The 20,663-nt window shown below is 49.7% G+C and overlaps 5 protein-coding genes across 9 annotated transcripts; 3 read left to right on the forward strand and 2 right to left on the reverse strand.

Annotated features, from left to right (window-relative positions):
• Window positions 1-59: 59 nt before the first annotated feature.
• Window positions 60-4,570, forward strand: LOC128274366 (reticulon-3-A). Of its 5 annotated transcripts, none has more exons than XM_053012538.1 (6): window positions 60-714; window positions 1,386-1,421; window positions 3,191-3,398; window positions 3,479-3,687; window positions 3,770-3,875; window positions 3,967-4,570. In XM_053012538.1, exons 1-6 carry the CDS (start codon window positions 99-101, stop codon window positions 4,019-4,021), a joined length of 1,230 nt encoding a protein of 409 aa, XP_052868498.1. In that variant the 5' UTR covers window positions 60-98; the 3' UTR covers window positions 4,022-4,570. The 5 variants fall into 5 exon arrangements, with proteins under 5 accessions (XP_052868498.1, XP_052868499.1, XP_052868502.1 ...); XM_053012539.1 differs by lacking the exon at window positions 60-714 and adding an exon at window positions 981-1,285; XM_053012542.1 differs by lacking the exons at window positions 60-714; window positions 1,386-1,421 and adding an exon at window positions 982-1,285.
• A 1,146-nt stretch (window positions 4,571-5,716) lies between these two features.
• Window positions 5,717-9,731, forward strand: LOC128273976 (glycogen phosphorylase). The gene is made up of 5 exons (XM_053012049.1): window positions 5,717-6,098; window positions 6,947-7,178; window positions 7,356-7,652; window positions 7,729-9,335; window positions 9,430-9,731. Exons 1-5 carry the CDS (start codon window positions 5,856-5,858, stop codon window positions 9,577-9,579), a joined length of 2,529 nt encoding a protein of 842 aa, XP_052868009.1. The 5' UTR covers window positions 5,717-5,855; the 3' UTR covers window positions 9,580-9,731.
• Window positions 9,732-10,559: 828 nt separating this feature from the next.
• LOC128273977 (NF-kappa-B inhibitor cactus) lies at window positions 10,560-14,955 on the reverse strand. The gene is made up of 5 exons (XM_053012050.1): window positions 14,206-14,955; window positions 13,765-14,108; window positions 12,293-12,381; window positions 11,977-12,222; window positions 10,560-11,545 (listed from the first exon to the last, which is right to left on the reverse strand). Exons 1-5 carry the CDS (start codon window positions 14,607-14,609, stop codon window positions 11,471-11,473), a joined length of 1,158 nt encoding a protein of 385 aa, XP_052868010.1. The 5' UTR covers window positions 14,610-14,955; the 3' UTR covers window positions 10,560-11,470.
• An 893-nt stretch (window positions 14,956-15,848) lies between these two features.
• LOC128272225 (39S ribosomal protein L4, mitochondrial) lies at window positions 15,849-16,711 on the forward strand. The gene has a single exon (XM_053009992.1). The coding sequence runs from the start codon at window positions 15,877-15,879 to the stop codon at window positions 16,675-16,677; it is 801 nt and encodes a 266-aa protein (XP_052865952.1). The 5' UTR covers window positions 15,849-15,876; the 3' UTR covers window positions 16,678-16,711.
• On the reverse strand, window positions 16,704-17,409 carry LOC128272226 (uncharacterized). Its single transcript, XM_053009994.1, has 3 exons — window positions 17,295-17,409; window positions 16,986-17,231; window positions 16,704-16,914 (listed from the first exon to the last, which is right to left on the reverse strand). Exons 1-3 carry the CDS (start codon window positions 17,389-17,391, stop codon window positions 16,760-16,762), a joined length of 498 nt encoding a protein of 165 aa, XP_052865954.1. The 5' UTR covers window positions 17,392-17,409; the 3' UTR covers window positions 16,704-16,759.
• Between the last annotated feature and the right edge of the window lie 3,254 nt (window positions 17,410-20,663).

Genomic DNA, 20,663 nt, shown 5'->3' on the forward strand with positions numbered 1-20,663 from the left:
TGGACCCTGTGAGGAAAAATGCGACGAAGGTGAGTCCTTTCGGTCACAGCCAGAGCCAAAGCAAGGCGCAGTTTGAATCAGACACGAACGTGAAAAATATGCAAAGCTTAGCCATGGACAGCTTCCAAGACAAATCGGAAAATTCGCTCCTTGATTTAAGTTTCGAGAACATTGGCAGCACCGACAGGACGAGCTCGCTGCTCGATAGCACCTTCGAGAAAGACGGAAAACGTGAAATGGACCCATTCTCCAGTGAACTAGTGGCTGATCTGAAGGGAAAGGATAGTGAAGTGTTCGACGAGTGCATGCCAATAGTACAGCGCGGAGCGTACCGCGAGGAACAGTTGAATGACAAAGACGAACCGTTCGCGGTGGTTGACCAGTTCCCGGCGGAACCGGTGGATACGTTTGTAAGCTCGCACAATGCCGCCCTCGAGGATGACGTGGTCGAGAGCGACTACATGAATCCGTACGTCAGCATACGGCACGACAAGGAAAAAGTGGTGGCCCCGTTGGAAGAATCAGCTGCTCATGTTGACCCTACCCCTGTGCTGGTGAGTGTTGCTGCGGCCGAGTTACCACCACCGGAGCCCGAAAAGCCCATCGCTGAGCCGAGCACTGTCGCCGTCCCAGACACATCTCCTGAACCGGTGGCAAGTTCCACGGCCAGCGATTGCATTGAGATTGAGCAAATGTTCAAAGATTATGGCCTCGGTAAGTTACCAAACAGCAGAATGCGTCGCGAAGAAAAAGACGGGAAACACAATGTTATCCTTTAACGCCTCGTTAACGCCGGCACTGCTGGCTGGCTGGACGAGGGCGCACGAAAACGTTCCTTCCCGAGACATCGGCTGTGGGCATGCGCGTCGAGGCTCGTCTGCACATTGCTTTTTTTGCTCCTCTCCAAAGGAAAACACAGTCCAGCCAGGGAAAATTGTCCTGGATTCGGCAGTAGTATTTGTGCAACAGAGAGGCAGGGCGAAAAGATTTTATTTCGCATGTCATATCACAAAGAAGAATGTAAAAATCGATAATTACACAGAAGCGGACTTTGCGACGGACAACGGATCCATCGGATCAGCCACTAAAAACACGGTAGTCGAAAGAGATAACTGATTTCGCAGAAAATAACTGAACCCTGCGTCGCGTTAGCTAAGGAAGTGCATTTGATCTCCATAATTCTGGTTGGTGTTTCTACGTAACCGATCCAAGTGTGCTAAGATGAACGGGCTAGAAGGAGGCTGCAAATCGAGCCCACTTTTCATTTGCAGTGTGATTAATCCATGTAGGTTCGGCCAGATCGTGGGCGATAACGATTAGGGGCAGGAACGCTCAGATTATCGGTACCTAAGGAAACTAACATAAAAACTCTTCTCTTTTCCCAGACGCGTGGTTCAATCCGGCAAAGCTGCACCCAAAAGGTAAGTGCCATTTCCCCCAATGTCGTGCGCCCAGTTAGATAGACTGATTGCCCAGTCCAACGCGACTCCCTGCTATGGTTTGGTCCAATTGCGTCTTTTCCTTTCACGTACGTCACGTCTTTTGGCTCCTGGACGCAAGCTCCAATTATGGTCACTTGAATATCCTGCACGCTTTTGCAGTTCAAATGACTGTTTCCTGGTTGTTTACATCGCCGTTTCATTGTCGGCAACGTTAGTGGTACGAAAGCCCGTTTGTTCCGTTTTTTATCCTGGATTTTGCCACCATGTAGGGCAGGACTCTGTTTATACGCATTATGCACACGCTTGCTCGCTATGAATCATCAAAAGGCGACTCCCTCTTGTTTGGAACGCCATAGTCGCGTGTGTGTGAAACATTTCAGGATGCTGAAGCGAAACATTTCATCGTCGCATCCTCTGTTCCGTGACAGACGCACACCACTGCACAGACTGTCAAACGCTACAAACGAGCGCCATAACAAAGCGCGAGTGTACGTGCCGAATTTTGGCTTAAAATAAAATAGTGACTTGAAAGTTATTAATAAACGATCCCCATCCCCGATCGATCTGGTTGGGCCATTTTGGCACGGTGGTTCTGAGCAAGTTCTGAAGGGACACGACAGGAACGGCGGCTTCACGGGCGGCTGCTTGGATGTGCTTGCACAGCATCGACGCATCCAACAATCGGCGCACGCCTTCCATTTGCAGTATTAAGTCGGGCCGGCGGTGGATGAGTTTATAAAAATAGTGAGAACACCTTTTGTGCGCGGATCGGAACACGATGGCTGCTTCGTTGGGCGATTTGAAGATTTTTGAGGCTTCCGATTTCACCAAAGAAGGATGTAAGCAAATACCCTTGTGTCGTCCTTTATTCTTTCACCCCCCCCGCAACACCACTCGACGCGAGCGTAAGAGGAAGCCCCCGAAGGCCCGCATGTGCCGTGTTCCTAGTTTTCCTCCGTTTAGCAGCAAGAAAGTGTTAATTAAAAAGGTCGCGCAGGCACAAACTATAAATAGAACCCGCTTTGCTCTGGGTGCTTCTTAACGGAGGTAGACACTTTGCCGAGCATCGGGCACTGCGATCGCGCGCGTTGCCCTAAGAAACCAACGTATTTTTGACACCTTCCTTTTGATTGACGCCTCCGGTACCTGGAGAACCTGGTTTTTGGACCGTTTGGGAACACTGGCCGCGGAAAGAGAAAGTAAACGGTGCTCACTATATGCGTTGGCGCTCAACATGTTTACGTTCATACTTCTTGTCAGCATACGATCCAGTGAGTTGGAGGTGGTGTCCAGTTTCTTTTCTACGGCCTCCGCGAACGAACGCTCTCGAGCACTCGCCGAGCCTCCTCCGTAAGCCTACTCAGTTCGTTCTCCTCCAGTGTCCGTTTGGAGCAACGTGTTAAAGCCCACACGATGGTGAAGCGACAGAATTCTCGTTACGCAAATGGGAACGGGCACTATAACCACGTAGAACTGCCGCCTCGCGGGCCAGGTAAAACCATTTCACAGGTGTTTGACCGTCGGCAGCGGTAGCGGCGTTTGCGGCGTAAACCAGTTGTCTTTGGCAACGTGTCAATATTTGCCCGACCGATCGCGGCGTCCGATGTGGCGGCTTCTTGGCAGCGTAGACTGGCGTGATCTTTTCACGCTGCATTTATCAAAGTTTAAATTTTCTATCGCGGGGAGCCCCGCTGGTGTCGCTGCGAGAGGGAAATAATAAATTTTTCCCCACTTTTGTGACCCCACAGTGGAATCCCTAATCTACTGGCGAGATGTGAAGAAATCCGGCGTGGTGTTCGGCGGCGGGCTAGCTCTGCTGCTGGCCATGTCGCTGTTTTCACTTATCAGCGTGTTCTCGTACCTATCGCTGCTGCTGCTCTTTGGGACCATCGCGTTTAGAATCTACAAGAATGTCCTGCAAGCAGTCCAGAAAACCGCCGAAGGCCACCCTTTCAAGTAAATATAGTGTTCCGATGCGCACCGAACCGGGTGCGTAGGACGATAGAGCACGCGTGAATGGTTTTGAACTCTTGCAGGGAGTATCTGGATATGGACCTTACTCTGTCCCAGGACAAGGTACAGCAGCTTGCGACCGTGGCAGTGGCCCACGTGAACGCCCTGCTGACCGGGCTGCGCCGCCTCTTTCTGGTGGAGGATCTTGTCGACTCGATCAAGTTTGGTGTTCTACTATACTGGCTGACCTATGTTGGGGCAATTTTCAACGGCATTACCTGCGTCATGATTGGTAAGATCGGGGTGAAGATCCGTTGAGGGCAGTTCACGGTGAAAAGGGGTTTTGATTTCGATTCTCGGTTTCTCTTCAACAGGATTCGTAGCATTGTTCACATTGCCAAAAGTGTATGAAAACAACAAGCAATCGGTTGACACTCACATAGAACTCGTTCGGAGCAAAATCCAGGATATAACCGAAAAGTAAGTAGAACCCGTGACGGGGCCGGCCGATCGCACCAACTGTCTGTCCGAGCGTTTGCTAACGAGACGCCTCTTTTTTGCATGTTTGTAGGGTAAAGGCCGCCGTTCCACTGGGCAAGAAAGCGGAAACCGACAAAACTAAGTAAAACTACATATGTACTAAATGCTACCCTGTGCGTGCGTGCGTGGTGGGTCCGTGGCGAAGAGATGCATTGAATTGTTTATTTTTGTTTTAAACCACGGCACAAATGGGGGCCCACCATCAACGGATGATGAGTAAATTGCTAAGATTCGAGCGTTTGCCGTTGTTTGCCTTCATTTGCTTTTTGGAAACCCACCTATGTGTTTTATGCTGCCGTTTCGTTCCGTTGCTGCGCTCTTTAAAGAAATCGCCATAAAACGTAAGCGTCGAAAGAAAGTGAAGGAAAATTTCAGCCGTGCGTGTGTGGTGTGTGTTCCGCTTTTCATCAATCCCCCCACCCGGGGAGGAAGCAATCTCCGTCTCGACGAGAGCTAAGCAGGCCGTGCAGCACACCGGACGACGACGGCGACGGGATGTGAGTCGTGGTTTTGCACCGTGAAGATCGTTACTGAGATTATTAGTCCAACGGATTGATTCGTATTCAATGAACGAGTGTTACTCTCTAGAAGAAACAAAAATATATAAGCTACCATGAAATTGCGTGTGATTGTAATGAACCTGTGAGCGTTACTCTCTGTATGCTTCGTTGCCACAGCTTTAAGAATACCATGTTTCATTTTCGATAGCCATTTAGCCGTGGTGCGTGTGTGGTGCGAACGTTTTTGTTACAAACTTGAATCACGTTTTCAAACCCCTTCGACGGCGCAACCGTTCTTTGACAACCGATTGACGTGGGAGCGAGAGACAGAGAGCAGGAGCAAGTTAATATTTCACGAAAGATTCAGTAAAAGCTGCTAGGCTGTAGGCTCCCCCAAAGGATACAAACACTCCGTGTAGAATTTACAGCACATGCTTCAAAATACAATTTACAACAAGAAACCCAATTGGACATCCAATAATGCAAGAAACTCCTATGGTATGGATAAAATATAACTGGTAATAATCACTCAAAGAAAACAGCATTAAAACTAAATGTTTCGCCATAGCTAGAAAATAAAAACTCCGGACCTTTCTATCTTAAGCGCCTGTGTTGTTTGATTTTGGCGTTCTGTTGCGTACCGAGAGGGGCGGCAGTGAAAGTAACTGGAAAGAAAGGAGGGAATTGGAGCAATTGGCAATTTCTGCTTTTTATTTTTTCAGTTTCTTCCACCTGTGATGCGCACCCCGTAACCGTCGGGGCTGCGGGTTGCGTAAAGCGTTGATGGTATTCCGCTTTGTGAGTCTCATTCGCACCTGTTTCTGAGCGAGATTTAAACGAATTGGGATCAATATTGTGTACGTACTGTGCCGATAACGGTGCCAGAACTAGCTCAATATGGTTTCCAAATACTTTCAAATAAAACAATTCGATCAACCAGCTGATTCAGATTGGCTCTATGTTTAGTATCAAAAGCCCTCAGTAAAATGTTGCAATTGAAGGCAGACGAGTTTCTACGCCTTCGAAGGTGCGACTGAAGCTTCGAAAACTTATTTTGCAGCGAACAAAATCGGACCATGGCGATCAACCGTCAGCTTGAATGTGGCGATGGCGCGGTTTGATTGTACCGTCGACCGCTTGGCAGCACTGGCCAGTGGCGGCGAGGTGCGAATGTGTGCGCGATGACAGTTTGGCAAGTAAACCAAAGAGCGCATGAATGACCTTCGCAAGGTGACCGAAGTAGTAGCGAAACAAACCGAACAGAAACCATTCTCAGTTCGCTAATCGTGTCGATCGGTTCGCGGTTCCGAGTTGCAGCCAACGGTCGATCCTGAACGGTTTTCCACAGAGTGTCGTTTTTCACTAGGGTTTTCTCGCCCATTTTTAAGTAACAGTCCCCAAAAGCGCGACTCTACTAATAATGTCGAAGCCCCAGTCGGACGTGGATAAGAGGAAACAGATCAGTGTCCGCGGCATCGCGCAGCTGGAGGATGTGAACGAGATCAAAAAGGACTTCAATCGGCATCTGCACTACACGCTCGTTAAGGACAGAAATGTGGCCACGGTGCGCGACTACTACTTTGCCCTGGCCCACACGGTCAAGGATCATCTGGTGTCCCGGTGGATCCGTACGCAGCAGTACTACTACGAGCGGGACCCGAAGGTAAGCCCCCGGAGAGAGCAATGTGACCCCTGCCCGACACAGCCTGTGTGTAGGTGCAAAGCACTCGCACCAAGCCGTGCTCCATGAACTCGATATTTGACCTCTAATTGTCAATGCTACTAATAGAACGGGCGGGCGAGCGTGAGCGAAAGGATAGCGAACGGCGTGGACAATGTGGTTGCGATCACGAGGTACGACGATCGGCGGCGGCAGCTCTGTGTGGTGCCGAAGCAGGATATTTCGGTCGGCTTTGTGCCGGCACATTTTCGTGCGCCTTATCTCTTGTGACCCAATTTCTGCGTTCCAGCGTCTCGTTGCGCTATAACTCTTTCCCGGGGTCAGGATGAATTGTCACACTTACGCGCGCGTACGCGAACGAAGTCGAACGAAGGTTAAACGCAATCGATAAGGTCGATCGTGGTGCCCTTTTACCCTTCCGGGGAGGGAGAGCCAATCATTTATTGTATTTATTGTGCTATTTTTCGCATAAAAAGTAAACAAGGCCGGTGTTTGGCCAGCAACCAACCCCGGGACCGATCCGGCGGCGGCCGGCAGGGTAATGAGCCCCGCGATTGTGTGATTAACGGAATGTTGATCCTTAGAACGGAACACGCCAAAACATAACATAATAATGGGATTGTTTTCGTTATGTGTCCCGCCGGGGCCAGCCAGCTGGGGCGGGATAATAATCTGCCTTCGGCCGCTGGTGATAAGAATCGGCCACCGGCGCGACGGACCGTGATCGAAGATACTGGACCGGAAGGCGCGCGCGCGCGGCGGCGCCTCTATAAACATGATTTTATATACTTTTTCTTTTCTTCTTTCTCGCTGCACGATCTGACCACTAGCGCGTGTACTATTTGTCGCTGGAGTACTACATGGGCCGATCATTGCAAAACACCATGATCAACCTGGGCATTCAGACGTCGTGCGATGAAGCCATGTACCAGATGGGTCTGGACATCGAGGAGCTGGAGGAACTGGAGGAAGATGCCGGTCTCGGCAACGGGGGTCTGGGTCGTTTGGCCGCCTGTTTCCTCGACTCGATGGCCACACTCGGCATGCCCGCGTACGGTTACGGTGAGCACCGAAAAAGCGACCGAGAGCATTGGCTCTGTGGCGAATGGTTTCATCTAGCAACCAATGCATGTTCTCCAACGTCAAAAAAATTATAACCCCAGGTTGCTAGATGCAATCGATTGTCACATTCTTTGATTTCGAGTTACCAATCCCGGTCACCCATTCTGATATCGGCAGGTATTCGCTATGAGTACGGCATCTTTGCCCAAAAGATCCGTAATGGCGAGCAGGTTGAAGAGCCCGACGATTGGCTGCGTTACGGCAACCCGTGGGAGAAGGCCCGCCCTGAGTACATGATTCCGATTCACTTCTACGGTCGCGTCATCGATACACCCGAAGGCAAGAAGTGGGTCGACACGCAGACGGTGTTCGCCATGCCGTACGACAATCCGGTGCCCGGCTATGGCAACAATGTCGTCAATACGCTGCGCTTGTGGTCCGCCAAGTCGCCGATCGATTTCAACCTAAAGTTCTGTGAGTATCTACGGTCATCGGCGTCACCAGTAGTGGCCACGGTGGGATGCTAATCGCCCCGCTCTTTCATCCGCAGTCAACGATGGTGACTACATTCAGGCTGTGCTGGACCGCAACTTGGCCGAAAACATTTCGCGGGTGCTCTACCCGAACGACAACTTCTTCGAGGGCAAGGAATTGCGCCTGAAGCAGGAGTACTTCATGTGCGCGGCCACGCTGCAGGACATCGTCCGGCGGTACAAGGCGTCCAAGTTTGGGTCGCGCGATGCCGTCCGCACCTCGTTCGAAGACTTCCCGAGCAAGGTGGCGATCCAGCTGAATGACACTCACCCATCGTTGGCCATTCCCGAGCTGATGCGCATCCTCCTCGACGACGAGAAGCTAGGCTGGGACAAGGCGTGGGACATTGTGGTGCGCACCTGTGCCTACACCAACCACACCGTGCTGCCGGAGGCGCTGGAACGCTGGCCGGTGTCGATGCTGCAGTCGATCTTGCCGCGCCACCTGGAGATTATTTATCATATAAACTTTTTGCATTTACAAAACGTGGAAAAGCGGTTCCCGGGCGACGCTGGGCGCATGCGAGCCCTCTCGATGGTGGAGGAAGACGGCGAGAAGCGCATCAACATGGCCAACCTGTCGATCGTTGGGTCGCACGCCGTCAACGGGGTGGCCGCCATCCACTCGGAGATTATCAAGAAGGACATCTTCAAGTGCTTCTACGAGCTGACGCCGGAGAAGTTCCAGAACAAAACGAACGGCATCACGCCCCGGCGCTGGCTGCTGCTGTGCAACCCGGGCCTGTCGGATCTGATCGCCGAGAAGATCGGGGACCAGTGGCCGGTCCATCTGGAGCAGCTGCAGCAGCTGAAGCAGTGGTCGAAGGATCCGAACTTCCAGCGGGCCGTGGCTCGCGTAAAGCAAGAGAACAAGCTCAAGCTGGCCCAGCTGCTGGAGAGGGACTACGGGGTGAAGGTGAACCCGGCCTCGATGTTCGACATCCAGGTGAAGCGTATTCATGAGTACAAACGTCAGCTGCTCAACTGTCTCCACATCATCACGCTGTACAATCGCATCAAGCGCGACCCGACGGCCAACTTTACGCCGCGCACGATCATGGTCGGTGGCAAGGCCGCCCCGGGCTACTACATCGCGAAGCAGATCATCAAGCTGATCTGTGCGGTCGGCAACGTCGTGAACAACGACCCGATCGTCGGCGACAAGCTGAAGGTGATCTTCCTCGAGAACTATCGCGTCACGCTGGCGGAGAAAATCATGCCCGCGGCCGATCTGTCCGAGCAGATCTCGACCGCCGGTACCGAGGCGTCCGGTACGGGTAACATGAAGTTCCAGCTGAACGGTGCCCTTACCATCGGCACGCTGGACGGTGCCAACGTGGAGATGGCCGAAGAGATGGGCAACGATAACATTTTCATCTTCGGCATGACGGTCGAGGAGGTGGAGGAACTCAAGCAGCGCGGCTACAATGCGTACGACTACTACAACTCGAACCCGGACATCAAGCAGTGCGTCGATCAGATCCAGAGCGGGTTCTTCAGCCCGGGCAACCCGCACGAGTTCCAGGATCTGGCCAACGTGCTGCTGAAGTACGATCGTTACTACCTGTTTGCTGACTACGAGGCGTACATCAAGACACAGGATCGTGTTTCGGCCGTATACCAGGTACGTTTTCAGGGCATTCCACCGGGGTAGTGGCATCGCTCGTCGGAACGATTTGACTGACTCTACTTGGGATCCTTTTCCTCTACCGCTCCAGAACCAAGCGAAGTGGTTGGAGATGTCGATCAACAACATCGCTACGAGTGGCAAATTCTCCAGCGATCGTACGATTGCCGAGTACGCGCGGGAAATTTGGGGCATCGAACCGAGCTGGGAGAAGCTGCCCAATCCGGGCGTAGCCAAGTAAACACGGAACACGGAAAGATCACCACCATACCTACAGCAGCGTCCTCAAGTCAGCGTGTGTCCTCTGTCACTGCCATCGGAAGCACCGAAACGAGGCCATGGTGTGAGCATAGCAAAAAAAAAAAACAATCGTGTTTGAGATGAGTAGCGCGATATGTTGTGCCGCAAATGTTCGCTTATGATTCGCCTGCAAACATACTCTCTCTTTCTAGGGTGCCATCAATCTAATTGCAAAATCTAACACACGAATAGGTAGAAAATAACTCACCGAGGGGAATTTAGTTGTATAGAGGGGGCATCGTAGAGCAGCGCGTATTTCGTATAGTTTTGTTATCCTTTTATTGTTTTTGTTTGTGCCTCAAACGCTCGTTATCTTCATTCGATCACGGTTCGATCAATATCATACATATAAACACGTACACAAGCACACACACATATATACCTATCTGTTGTTGGCAAATGACGTTATGGGATAATTGTTTTTTAATAATAAAATCGAAACGAGAAGAAAAACGGTACAAATGTGCGAGGAAGATGGTGGCGGCGACAAACAGCTGGGATTTCAATTTCCTAAACCTGAAACTCGCAATAGAATGGGCACGGTTTCCTGTTCCGCCCAAATTCGCCGGAAGTTATGCAACGCGCATTGCGTAATGCGATCAATTCTGTATGCTTTGAATAATGTTAGCGCAGAGTAATAATCGCAAACTTTGAGCTGGAAAGAATGTAGTAAAAACGAAAACGTGTGCAAAATATATTCGATTAGTTCATTAGCTGCCAGGCGTCAGCTGTTCGATGGGAGCAAAACCGGGATAATCAGAGAGGGCATTGAACCTAACTTCAAAAATGGATCGAATGATGACTCAAAGGACACTCGCAGTAAGCGGCGCGCAATAGCGCGTTGCCAACTCGATGACAATCGCAAACACCAAAATGGGTAGCAACAACTAAAGGATGCGACACAGTCCGTCATTAGCAATATAATTCTTTATTTTGTTTCTTTTCTATTTCACCATCGTTACATTTACAGTACGCTTACGGGTAGTTAATTGAATTACATAAATTAAATATTTGTTAATATGTATATTATCTCGCTTTCTCAACGAAAGGTGGTTCAGATTAAGCTTCCTCTAATGCCACCAGAGGCCGCCGCCAGAGGGGTGCTTCACCATAGCGTGATGTGTGCTGGTTTTCGAAAGGGCGTTTATAGTATTTCTTTTGCATTTTTACAAACAACTTTTACATTACGCGAGTATGGCGCGAACGAGGCAACGAGTGGCGACCGTTGTGGCCGCTCTGTTGCTGTGTTCACAGAGCGATAAGCGAAACGGGATGAAGGATGATAAAAACGATAACCCTGCGATTTTTGGGATGTTGTTTCTCTGTTTTTACAAACTTATATTATCCACAACGAACTCTTCTCGGGTGTTGGTATTCGGTTGTATCCGCCTTTTTCGACGGTAAATGGTATACAAATGGGGATCCGCATCTAACACGTAAGGCACTTGTGATACGCACACGCATATAATCTACACGGGTACGCGTATACAGATTTAACCCTCTCTGCACAATAGGGGGGAAATACTCGATCGTTGTGCAAAGCGCGATTCTCCGAAAAGTTGTGACTTTCGAATGGCATACACTACTTGCTCAAGTGTGGGGGGGCTCTAGCGCTAGAAATGGTCCCTTGATGAATCGTTTCGTTCTGGATGACAACAGATTGTTAGATCTGCGGATTGTGGCCGTTTCAATTAATTGTTTTTCGTTCTATGTCTCCTTACTTGATACGCCCGGAAGCATGAAAACTACAAACAAGCTTCCTGTCCCTATGGCTCTTTTGATGGAAATAATGCTTCCCCAATGTGGCCCCCGGGTTCGGCGTTCGGCTGAGCTTACGACACATTTATGGTCGACAATCCGGGGAAAGTGGCAGAAAAAACATTCGTTCCATCGTAGTTACTGATCATCTGTGGAATGTGAAACCATATATAGATGCATGATTCGGTTAGAAGAGTGCCTCTGGCCACGGCGCAATGGCATGATAAGAGTAGTTCGACAGAGAAGGCTCGCCCCAGAGAGTCACACACACACACATAGAGCGATGTTATTTGTGATCGAAAACGATCTTCTAATGACGTCTAACCTGATCTAGCGTTAAAAACATCGATCGTGTTAAAGCTGCTCGTCCCTACTAAACTAATCAACAAAAGCTTTCCGTTTCAACGTGTAATGAAAATGAGCATTATTTGTAATTTATAACAGACTGTCCGGTGCAGGGTGGACAGGAACACAAACAGAGAGGGGCTGGCTTGAAGGCATTACAAGAAGGGTACAGCATAGTACAGATCGTGGCGAACCCTCAACTCGACGACGACGACAGCGCGTTGCTTTAGCTTACCAGTTCGTCTTCGGAGTCAGATTCAATGTCACTTTCCGGTGGCGAAACGTTGCTGGCGCCCCGCATGGTCAAACCCTCCGCAAGGACTCGCTTATTCTGCAGCACCGCCAGCTGATACGCCGTGAGCCCGGCGTACGTTTCCAGTTCGAGCGAAACTCGAGGACACTCGTCCAGCAGAAAGTTGGCCAGCTCTTCGTTCCCTCGGTCGATGCTGATGTGTAGCGGACAGCGTCCTGCTTTTCCTTCCTGTGAAAGCAAGAAGCCAATGACGTCAATTGCGAACCAATCGATAAGCCGATTAAGACGTGCCCCTTACCCTGGCGTTAATGTTCGCTCCTGCGTTGATTAAACACCGTAGAACCGGTATGCTGCCCACTTCAGCGGCCAGATGCACGCAGGTCTTTCCTGAAACAGATAGAGCGAGAGAGAGAGAGAGAGTGTGGGTCAATCATTTGATCGGGTTCTTCGTCGTGTCGACGGAATAACCCTTCCGAGCGAGCGGGGCATTCGTGTGCCGTGGTTGTGTCCCCACCAACAAGAAATTCAACAAGTAGTACAGCGAAAAGAAGTGAAAACGAAGCAGATTAGGTGCCCGTTTCACAACAGGTTACTGGAGGCGGGTGGGGGAAGACCAGACCGCAAGCAAGGTAAAACCCGCGCGCGATGCGGAATTTCCAATTCCAGCGCGCCAGATGATGATGTAGTAAAAAAAGAAGCGAGGTCGATTGTGGGGGCAAACAGTTTCCCGTTTCCAGCGAGCCCCCCGAGTGCGCCCCGTACCAATCTTATCCGGGGCGCGAGGGATCGACGGAAAGTCTTGTAAAAAAAAACATCCGGAATGACATAAAGCAGAGGGATCCAATGGAATGGCCTATCTGGTCCGGTGATCGATGACCTCGAGGAAGAAAATTTACTTTGAGCCACACATGTAATGTATTGGGTGTATCAAAACATGCTCCGGTAACAGCGGTTCGTGCCTCGAGGGTGGATAGGAGACAGCGGGCAACGCACACCGACGCAGTCCGTGCCCGTGTGAGTGAGCAGTGCGTTCGCTGGCCGCGTGTGTTGGTGTGTGCGGGCGCACGCCTCGTTTTACAAGAATATTGGGAAAAACCCAACACATAACGTCGTTCAGCTGCGATTGCAATTCAAGACCGTCCCGTGCCCGTGCCCCGTTACGCCTCGGGCACTTCGCTTCCCACGAAGGGGTCCCTTTAGCTGGGATTTCAGTGAGTGTGGGAAACACGCGGCGGCAGCAACGTAGAAAGTTTTGGGTTTTCCAACCATTCGGGACCACCGTGTTCCGTGTGTGGGGCGAGCACAAAACGTCACGTCGTCGTTAGTCGGATTCCAATTGATGCCGTTTTACCGTGATTCACACTCACATTCCTTTCCTCGTTGGGTGGTGGGCCACCGAAGTAATTCCGATTTTGCGCAGATCCGGCGGCGGCGGCATCGATCACTAATTTTAGCGCAAACTTCTGATATAATTAGAACACACATATACTCCGCGCTGCTGGACGCGCAGCTCCCCTCCCTGTCCGCCAAATGGCACGGCTATTTCTGCCCGCATATTTTGGTTAGCCACAGAGACGCATCGCGGTGTTCCGCGGCCGCGTTCTATTATTAAGCGGGGCAACGCTTTGACCATAAATGGGAAACCCTCGACGGAAAACCCAGCTCCCCGTGGCGGTGATGGAATCGCTGACGAATTCATTCACACACACCCCACATGTGTGGCCACCAGCATCATCGTGACCCGAGAGACCGAAAGATTGATTGACTCACCATCGTAGTTCCACTGTTCCAGATCCTGGGGAACTTTTACAACGACTAGATTGTTTTCCTGCAGCTCGACCGCACTCGGGGGCGCCAGCAGTTCCTTCGCACAGCGTACATTCGCTTGGCCACAGGCCAGGTGCAGCGCCGTGTTGCCGTACGGATCGCGCGTTGTAAGGCAGGCGCCCGCAGTCACCAAACGCCGGACGATTCTCGGTTGATCCAGCAGCACCGCCCAGTGTAGGGCCGTCCGGCCGGCATCGTTTTGGATGTTCAGAAACTGCCGCGGAACAGTGGCCGTCAGCTTCCGAACCAACTCGTCGTTTTCCTCATAAACTGCCAGATGGAGCGAACTGTAAACGGAACGACGGAACGGGAACGAACGTTAGAATATCCTTATCTAAGGTTGCTAAGGTTGCTGAGATAATGTACAGGGCTGCTGCGACTTACGTGTCTCCCATTTCGTTTTGCTGGTACCATGGCAATCCTTCGCGTTTCATCAATCGATCGAGACGTTGGCAAATGTCCATGATATCGCACTCCTGCGAACTGGGCTCCGCGTCCGGCAGCATCCCCGAGTCCTGTTCGTCGTCGGCTGCTGCCGCCTCCTTCTCGTCGATGGCGGACGACGGAGCGGTAGCAACAGATGCACCGCTCTGATTAGCGCCGGACTGAGGCGGGAGACTCTCGGTGGAGTACAGGCTTTCCGACGTGTGGAGGTTAGCTCCGGACAGGAAACCGGAGTCCGTGTTGGCACTGTCACAGTAATCTTTTTTGCCTGCCAAGGGCTGCCCACTACTGGAATCGGTACCAATCGAAACGGTATTCATTGCAGGCCCTCGGGATGAATGCATTTTGGTGGACAACTAGCTCAAACTAGCGCACTACACACTGTTTCGCGAAGAAGTAATTCTTTGTGCAAAGTCCAACGAAACGCGTTGGTGAAGAACATAAAATGTCGCTGGTTGCTTGGTTGCGATGGGAGTTTTTGACAAATCGTTCGACAAAGATCATAAGATGGCGCAGGGTGCCGCGCCGCACGGATCACAAGCACAAGACACGGGTTTGACGGGTCACATCGAGAGCACCTACTGGTTTTAGCACTTATAACAACCCTAAAGGGTACGCGAATTCAAAGTAATTCTCGTACCGATTACGCGCTTGTTGAACGTAAACGACGCACGACGTAGTAAAACACACCCGACGATTTCGACTAAACGTAAAAAACACGAAATGTCAAAATAACTGCTTGGTTGTTTTTATGATCCGACCGATTTTTGAACCTGAATATGAGTTTTCGAACCTGACATCTATGTTCAAACCTGACACACCTTTGACTGTGTGAGTGCCATGCGTATTTACAGGCGCGGAACAGTGGTCAACAGTGCTGGTCAAATTTTAATGCTATCGATTTATCATGCCTCTAGAGTCCACTTCAATTAAAACAATTTTTCACTTACCAAACGTCGTTCGTTTTCTGTTCCGTCGTCCTTATTCCTTACTCCGCTGGCGCTAAACAGGAACTGATGCAGAACTGATGTCCGGCCCATTTAATTACACATAACTTCGGCGCACACATCCTTTCGCTTTGAGATCTTCGGGGAAAATAATTTGTGGGAATCTAAATGTATCCTGTGATCATTGTCTCGGAACGAGAATGCAACATATTGCCCTTGAAAGTCTTACCCACGGTTGGCTTTTCTAGTGCTGGGCGCCGGGCGCAGTTGTTTGGGAAGTTTTTGGTGTCCCAAATCTGGTCACCGGCAAAACACATGGCACACGGAATTTCAGCCAGTCTGGGTTTTCTAAAGGGAAGGAAATTCCACCCGTGTCGAGTCTCCCACTTTGGCGCACTTACTATTCGGCAGCTTTTCGGCGTTTTGTGAAATTATTCTACTTCACCCACCAACAGTTCCTGAATTTAAGCGGAAACTATTGAAACGCAAAGTAATTTGATTTTTTTAAACGCGTAAAATTGGGAAAATTTAAATTTTACACATGCTATAAGTGCCATAAAGCGTTGATGCCATAACTACACTGTCTTACCCTCTCGGTGAGCTCGGTTGTTTACATTGCCTCATGGGAACCGGTCTTGTTACGAAATAAAATCCCTTCCGTAGGATGTTGAAAGTTTTGAATTTATTAAAAACCTTCGAACCGGCGTTAAATGGCATTGCCCGAGTTCAGTCCAGTGCCGTAGCGTTGCCGAAAGAATGGCGTCAACCGCGCGAGGTGTGGCTGGAGAACATGAGCACGGTGAAGGAACAGAAACTGGGTCTCCTCATGCTGGATAATGCTGTTTTTGGTGCGGCCCCTAGAATCGACATCGTGCACCAGAACATCGAGTGGCAGAGGAAATACCGGTTCGTGAGCTTCTCACATGCCAAAACCAGAAACGAAGCACGCGGCGGAGGCAGGAAACCTTGGCCACAGAAGGGTCTCGGTAAAGCGAGACATGGCTCGATCCGGTCTCCGCTGTGGCGGGGCGGCGGTGTTGCTCACGGACCACGCTCACCAACGACCCACTTCTATATGCTGCCATTTTTCAACCGCGTGCTAGGCCTGGTGTCCACCCTGTCGATCAAACTGGCCCAGGACGATCTGCACGTGGTGAAGGATCTGGAAATACCTACCGAAGACCCGCAATACCTGCGAGACTTGGTTGCCGAACGTTTCTGGGGACCGTCCGTGCTGTTCGTGGATTCGTCCGATGTTCTTCCGCGGAACATATCGATAGGCGCGGATAGCATCGGCCACGTCAACTTGATGCCGGTTTACGGGCTGAATGTGTATTCGATGCTGAAGCACAACACGCTTGTCCTGACGGAGAGCGCACTTCGAGACATCGAACAAAAGTTGTTGGAGCATTTAAATCGGAGTGATGCCCGCTCGTTGATGTGCAAATTTAGACACGACAAATAAACGAAGCGGACGTGGGTTTAGTTTCTTAGCGTTATTATTAAAGTGTAAAAAACTGTATAAGCCACTCATTCATTGACCGACGTTACTCGCCGAGAAGTTTTGTTCGGATTTTCCAGCGCAATTCCGCATGGTCGTTCTCTCCTGGAAGCTTAAATTTGTTCCAGTCTCTTTGATACGAGTGATACAAGGCAACCGGATCACTCCTGCGAAATGATTGACTGCTCTTTGGTCTTATCCCTGTAACGATAGATGGTAGCCGTGAGACCCCAATGTGTTGTAGCAATAACCCGGCCAGCACGAGTACCTACACATCTTGCATGATTTGCCACTATCCTTACACGGTACAGGCTTGGGTTCTTCCGTTCGGTTTTCCTTGTCTGGCGAGTCGGCAGTTTCTATCTTTTTCATCTTACGGGCAACTTTCGCTTTGTAGCTGATTGTTTTCCCAGAGTGTAATCGTTCGAAAACGTTGTCCGGTGTGGGTCCATCGTCCGTGTCTTTGGGACGTGAATCCCCGTACAGCTGCGAGTCGAACTTGACGAGCTTTCGCAGATCTAAAAACATACGCACAGTGTTAGCAGGATCGGCCACACACGGAATTCACCGTTAGTAGTTACCTTTCTGAAATTCTTTCAATTGCTCAGCTGTTATGTTCCGGTACCCCAAGTGGTTTAAATGATTCAGAATTTCACAAGCTTCTAAGGGTAGCGTCATTTTGTGCCCTTTATCTGTGGTTTGTATCAAACGGCTTGTTGAGCTGTCAGTTGGGCAACGCGAATCATAACAAACGATACAGGGTAATTCACATTTCATGCTGTCAAAAATTTAGATCACATTAAGAAATAGGGTGGCCAAGTCAATCAACAGAATAATAAAATTTAGATGGATTTAGATCTGCAATTTGTAAAATGATTTTATATGATATCGGAAAGTACTTTTAAGATCATTACATTGTATTAGTTACTTTTAAAATGTTTCGTTACTTAATAAACCATTTGATTTTAAAGTTGAATTTATAGATTGATAACGATAGTTTTCTTGTGCACCTCGAGAGGCTCGAGAGGATCAGGATCAGGATGGCAAACATAGCTGGAGAATCCCTCTCAACATTCTACTCGGTTGTTTTCGAGCATATAAGGATTTCAAGAACCCTCATCCAAACATTTTTATCAATAAAATGAGCTTCGGGATGTCGGCTCGGGATAACTCATAGAGCCGCTTTTGCCGATGTAAATTGCACAAAATCACGAATGATTACAAAAGTTATGCAAACTTCCTTTCGTAAGCACGCAGCTCTGTATACTGTAAAACTGGCTTGAAACTAACCATGGAAAACCACACCAGCAAACTTAAAATAAAAACAAAGGAAACAAGTCACCCCACGAACGAGCAGACTAATTTAGTGGCGAATATAAGGCACATTCCTTCAGACACTCCTGTGCAGTATTTTCTTTTGGGAATCTCATTCATTTGGACCCGTTTGTGCACGGTTTGGCAAAATGTGTAATTTAAACTAGCGCCTTTTGTAACGATTATCAAAAAATAAATATCTTACTGCTGGTATAATAAAAAACAGACGTGGCTGGGTAATTGAAACTGGCGAACTGATTTACTCGACACAAGTGCTTCACAATTTTAACTCGTGATAAAGGAGGAGTTTCATTAAATCGATATGGAAATTTGTTGCCGATATGAAGAGCCGCGTGGTGTGGCCGCGTGTGGTATGCGGTGGTGGCGAGAGTTGCAACATGCAGACATTTGAATTTTTCAGCATTCCTTGCATTGAAAAAGATTAATAATGAAGCAAGGAAATAATCAAGAATCAGGCGGAATACAAGTCGCAATTTATGGCATATTTTATGTACCTATGCCACCAGCAGCAATCGTCACAAAGAAAGAACGTTTTCGCGCAAAGTGCAATATAGTGCCTGTGTTTCTTCTGGTTTATGTACTAACCACTACCACTACCGAGAGCACGGGGCTAACATTGCTTTTTTGTCACAAAAGCGCCGCTACAAAGCGCTTTGGTGGCGCTCGGGAAATAAGGCAAGACGCCAGACGCAATATTGTATGCACTTTTATTTGCGATGAAAATTGGAAAGGAAATTTTCGAACACGCGCTTAGAAAAAGCAAATCAACCCGCCGCGAGAGGTGTTGGCAAGAAGCGCGGAGGACCTGTCCTATTACCGCCTCCGTTTTCTCGGCGGTTAAGGATCGGCGTTGACTCCGCCTCTGCCAGGGCGCATGCCGACACAGGACCCGCGAAACGGCCGAACTTTGCCGAAGCTTGGAAATAAGTAAACAAACCGAAGCGCCAGCTTTCGCCAGGCGGCGCCGGAGCACCGAATCCTGGCCAAGCGCCAGGCGAAACATAATGTACTAATAATTTGCAGCTGCACTTCAGCGGCCAGCGGGTTCGGCGATCAGCCAGCCAGCCAGCCAGCCAGGGCGTTCGTCCGTGATGTATAATGTATGTAAGGTATCCGGCCTAGGAACAGTGACACCGCCCGCCCGCGTGTGTGTGGGCGAAGAAGCGATCCTAAGATCCAAATATAATCCACCTGTTTTTCTTTAATTTCAAACTTACCTTGTAATCCTTCGCTTTCGAATCGGTGAGGTCCCAGTGAGATGGTGGCGGGGTGTGACACGGTACGTAACAAATACTATGTTTCGTGGGGCCGACCCGAGTGTTGGTTTATGTCCTGGCGAAGGTATTAATTCTGAAATTATGTCCACTGGCCCCTCTTAAGGGGGTGGTAGCATTCCTTTGGCCGTACTGTGTGCGTTTTGGGAGTGTGCACCGAAATGTGTGCCATAAAAGTGCAAAAAGTTCGGTGTTGTCACGGCCATTGCGATGCGAGGAAAATTCTGCGGACCCCGCACGCTGTACGGAACGCAACGGATTAGGCCGATCCGATAGTTTTTTTTTTTGGTTCGAAACTACGGTTGCCGTGTGGTTAATTCCTCTTTACGTGCCATGGTATTAACCGTAGATAGTTCCCATGAACAATCGGACCACTTTTGCACACACCCAGTGTCACAATAATGATGACCTTTGTTAACCAATTCGTGCGGTGTACGGTGCGATCATCGTCAAGAGTGCTTGAAGGGTGCATTAATGCGCCCACAAGATTGCCATCTCCGCAGGACCGGAGAATCCTTTCGCACCCTGGTACTCGGGCAGAGGTGAGAAAAGTTGTCACCCGAGTGGCTGTTCGTGCCGGAGCGTTCTTTTGAAATTTTACAACACATTTCTGCTGATAACGAAGACATCAAACGGAATGCATCCTGTATTTGATCCCGAAAGTCTTGTGCCGCCTGAAGGTGTGCCCTGCCGAGCAACCCCACTACCGACACCGGCAACGGTGGTTTTTATTTATGCTTTTTCTATGCTCCCGCTCTGTGTTTGCCTTTCATCATCTTGTGTGTCCTCTCAGGTCGGTGGTGGCGATAAAATGCTCATTTCCTATTCAAATGAGACACATATCCACAAATAAGCATTATGAACTGAGCGGGCCGGGTTAATCGAGGATAAAAGGTGCGTCCGTCCAGGCGCTATTTTTACTCCATTGATGCATCATCCCATCGTTTCACAATCTCGGCCGACATCAAAGCGGAAGCCACTGAGGTAGGCCTGCATTTTTCCTCCCCCGCCCTGACACTCATAAACCTCAAAGTCATTCATATGACAACGAAGAGTTCGCAGTCCGCAATCGCTCATCGCGAGAATTGATACAAATGTATATGTACATCATTGTTGCAAACCGAATTCCGATACTTCTCCGGTGTGCTGCGGGACCGTTTTTGCGGTAGCCGTGCCCGAATGCGGTTCCGGAATCCCGCGTGTGGGCCGCAGAGGTCCCGAAAGTCAAAGGTAATAAAGCTGTACGAGCGCGCCTGTCCGGATGAGTTCTGCGAGTGAGTGCGCCTTGTGTTCGGACACAACAAAATGATACAAAATTGATTTAACATCGAGTCGGGCTAG

The sequence above is a fragment of the Anopheles cruzii genome, chromosome 3, assembly GCF_943734635.1.
Source record: "Anopheles cruzii chromosome 3, idAnoCruzAS_RS32_06, whole genome shotgun sequence".
NCBI lineage: Eukaryota > Metazoa > Arthropoda > Insecta > Diptera > Culicidae > Anopheles > Anopheles cruzii.

Excerpts from the sequence above, each read along its gene's own strand:
- LOC128274366 (XM_053012538.1), top strand. The coding sequence starts at position 99 with ATGCAAAGCTTAGCCATGGACAGCTTCCAAGACAAATCGGAAAATTCG. Across the intron at positions 715-1,385 it reads GTTCAAAGATTATGGCCTCG|ACGCGTGGTTCAATCCGGCA; the intron begins GTAAGTTACCAA and ends CTCTTTTCCCAG. Across the intron at positions 3,876-3,966 it reads ATCCAGGATATAACCGAAAA|GGTAAAGGCCGCCGTTCCAC; the intron begins GTAAGTAGAACC and ends GCATGTTTGTAG.
- LOC128273976 (XM_053012049.1), top strand. The coding sequence starts at position 5,856 with ATGTCGAAGCCCCAGTCGGACGTGGATAAGAGGAAACAGATCAGTGTC. Across the intron at positions 7,653-7,728 it reads CGATTTCAACCTAAAGTTCT|TCAACGATGGTGACTACATT; the intron begins GTGAGTATCTAC and ends TTTCATCCGCAG. Across the intron at positions 9,336-9,429 it reads GTGTTTCGGCCGTATACCAG|AACCAAGCGAAGTGGTTGGA; the intron begins GTACGTTTTCAG and ends CTACCGCTCCAG.
- LOC128273977 (XM_053012050.1), bottom strand. The coding sequence starts at position 14,609 with ATGCATTCATCCCGAGGGCCTGCAATGAATACCGTTTCGATTGGTACC. Across the intron at positions 14,109-14,205 it reads CAAAACGAAATGGGAGACAC|TTCGCTCCATCTGGCAGTTT; the intron begins GTAAGTCGCAGC and ends TTCCGTTTACAG. Across the intron at positions 12,223-12,292 it reads GAGCGAACATTAACGCCAGG|GAAGGAAAAGCAGGACGCTG; the intron begins GTAAGGGGCACG and ends TTGCTTTCACAG.
- LOC128272225 (XM_053009992.1), top strand. The coding sequence starts at position 15,877 with ATGTTGAAAGTTTTGAATTTATTAAAAACCTTCGAACCGGCGTTAAAT.
- LOC128272226 (XM_053009994.1), bottom strand. The coding sequence starts at position 17,391 with ATGACGCTACCCTTAGAAGCTTGTGAAATTCTGAATCATTTAAACCAC. Across the intron at positions 17,232-17,294 it reads ATTGAAAGAATTTCAGAAAG|ATCTGCGAAAGCTCGTCAAG; the intron begins GTAACTACTAAC and ends GTATGTTTTTAG. Across the intron at positions 16,915-16,985 it reads TGGCAAATCATGCAAGATGT|GGATAAGACCAAAGAGCAGT; the intron begins GTAGGTACTCGT and ends CTATCGTTACAG.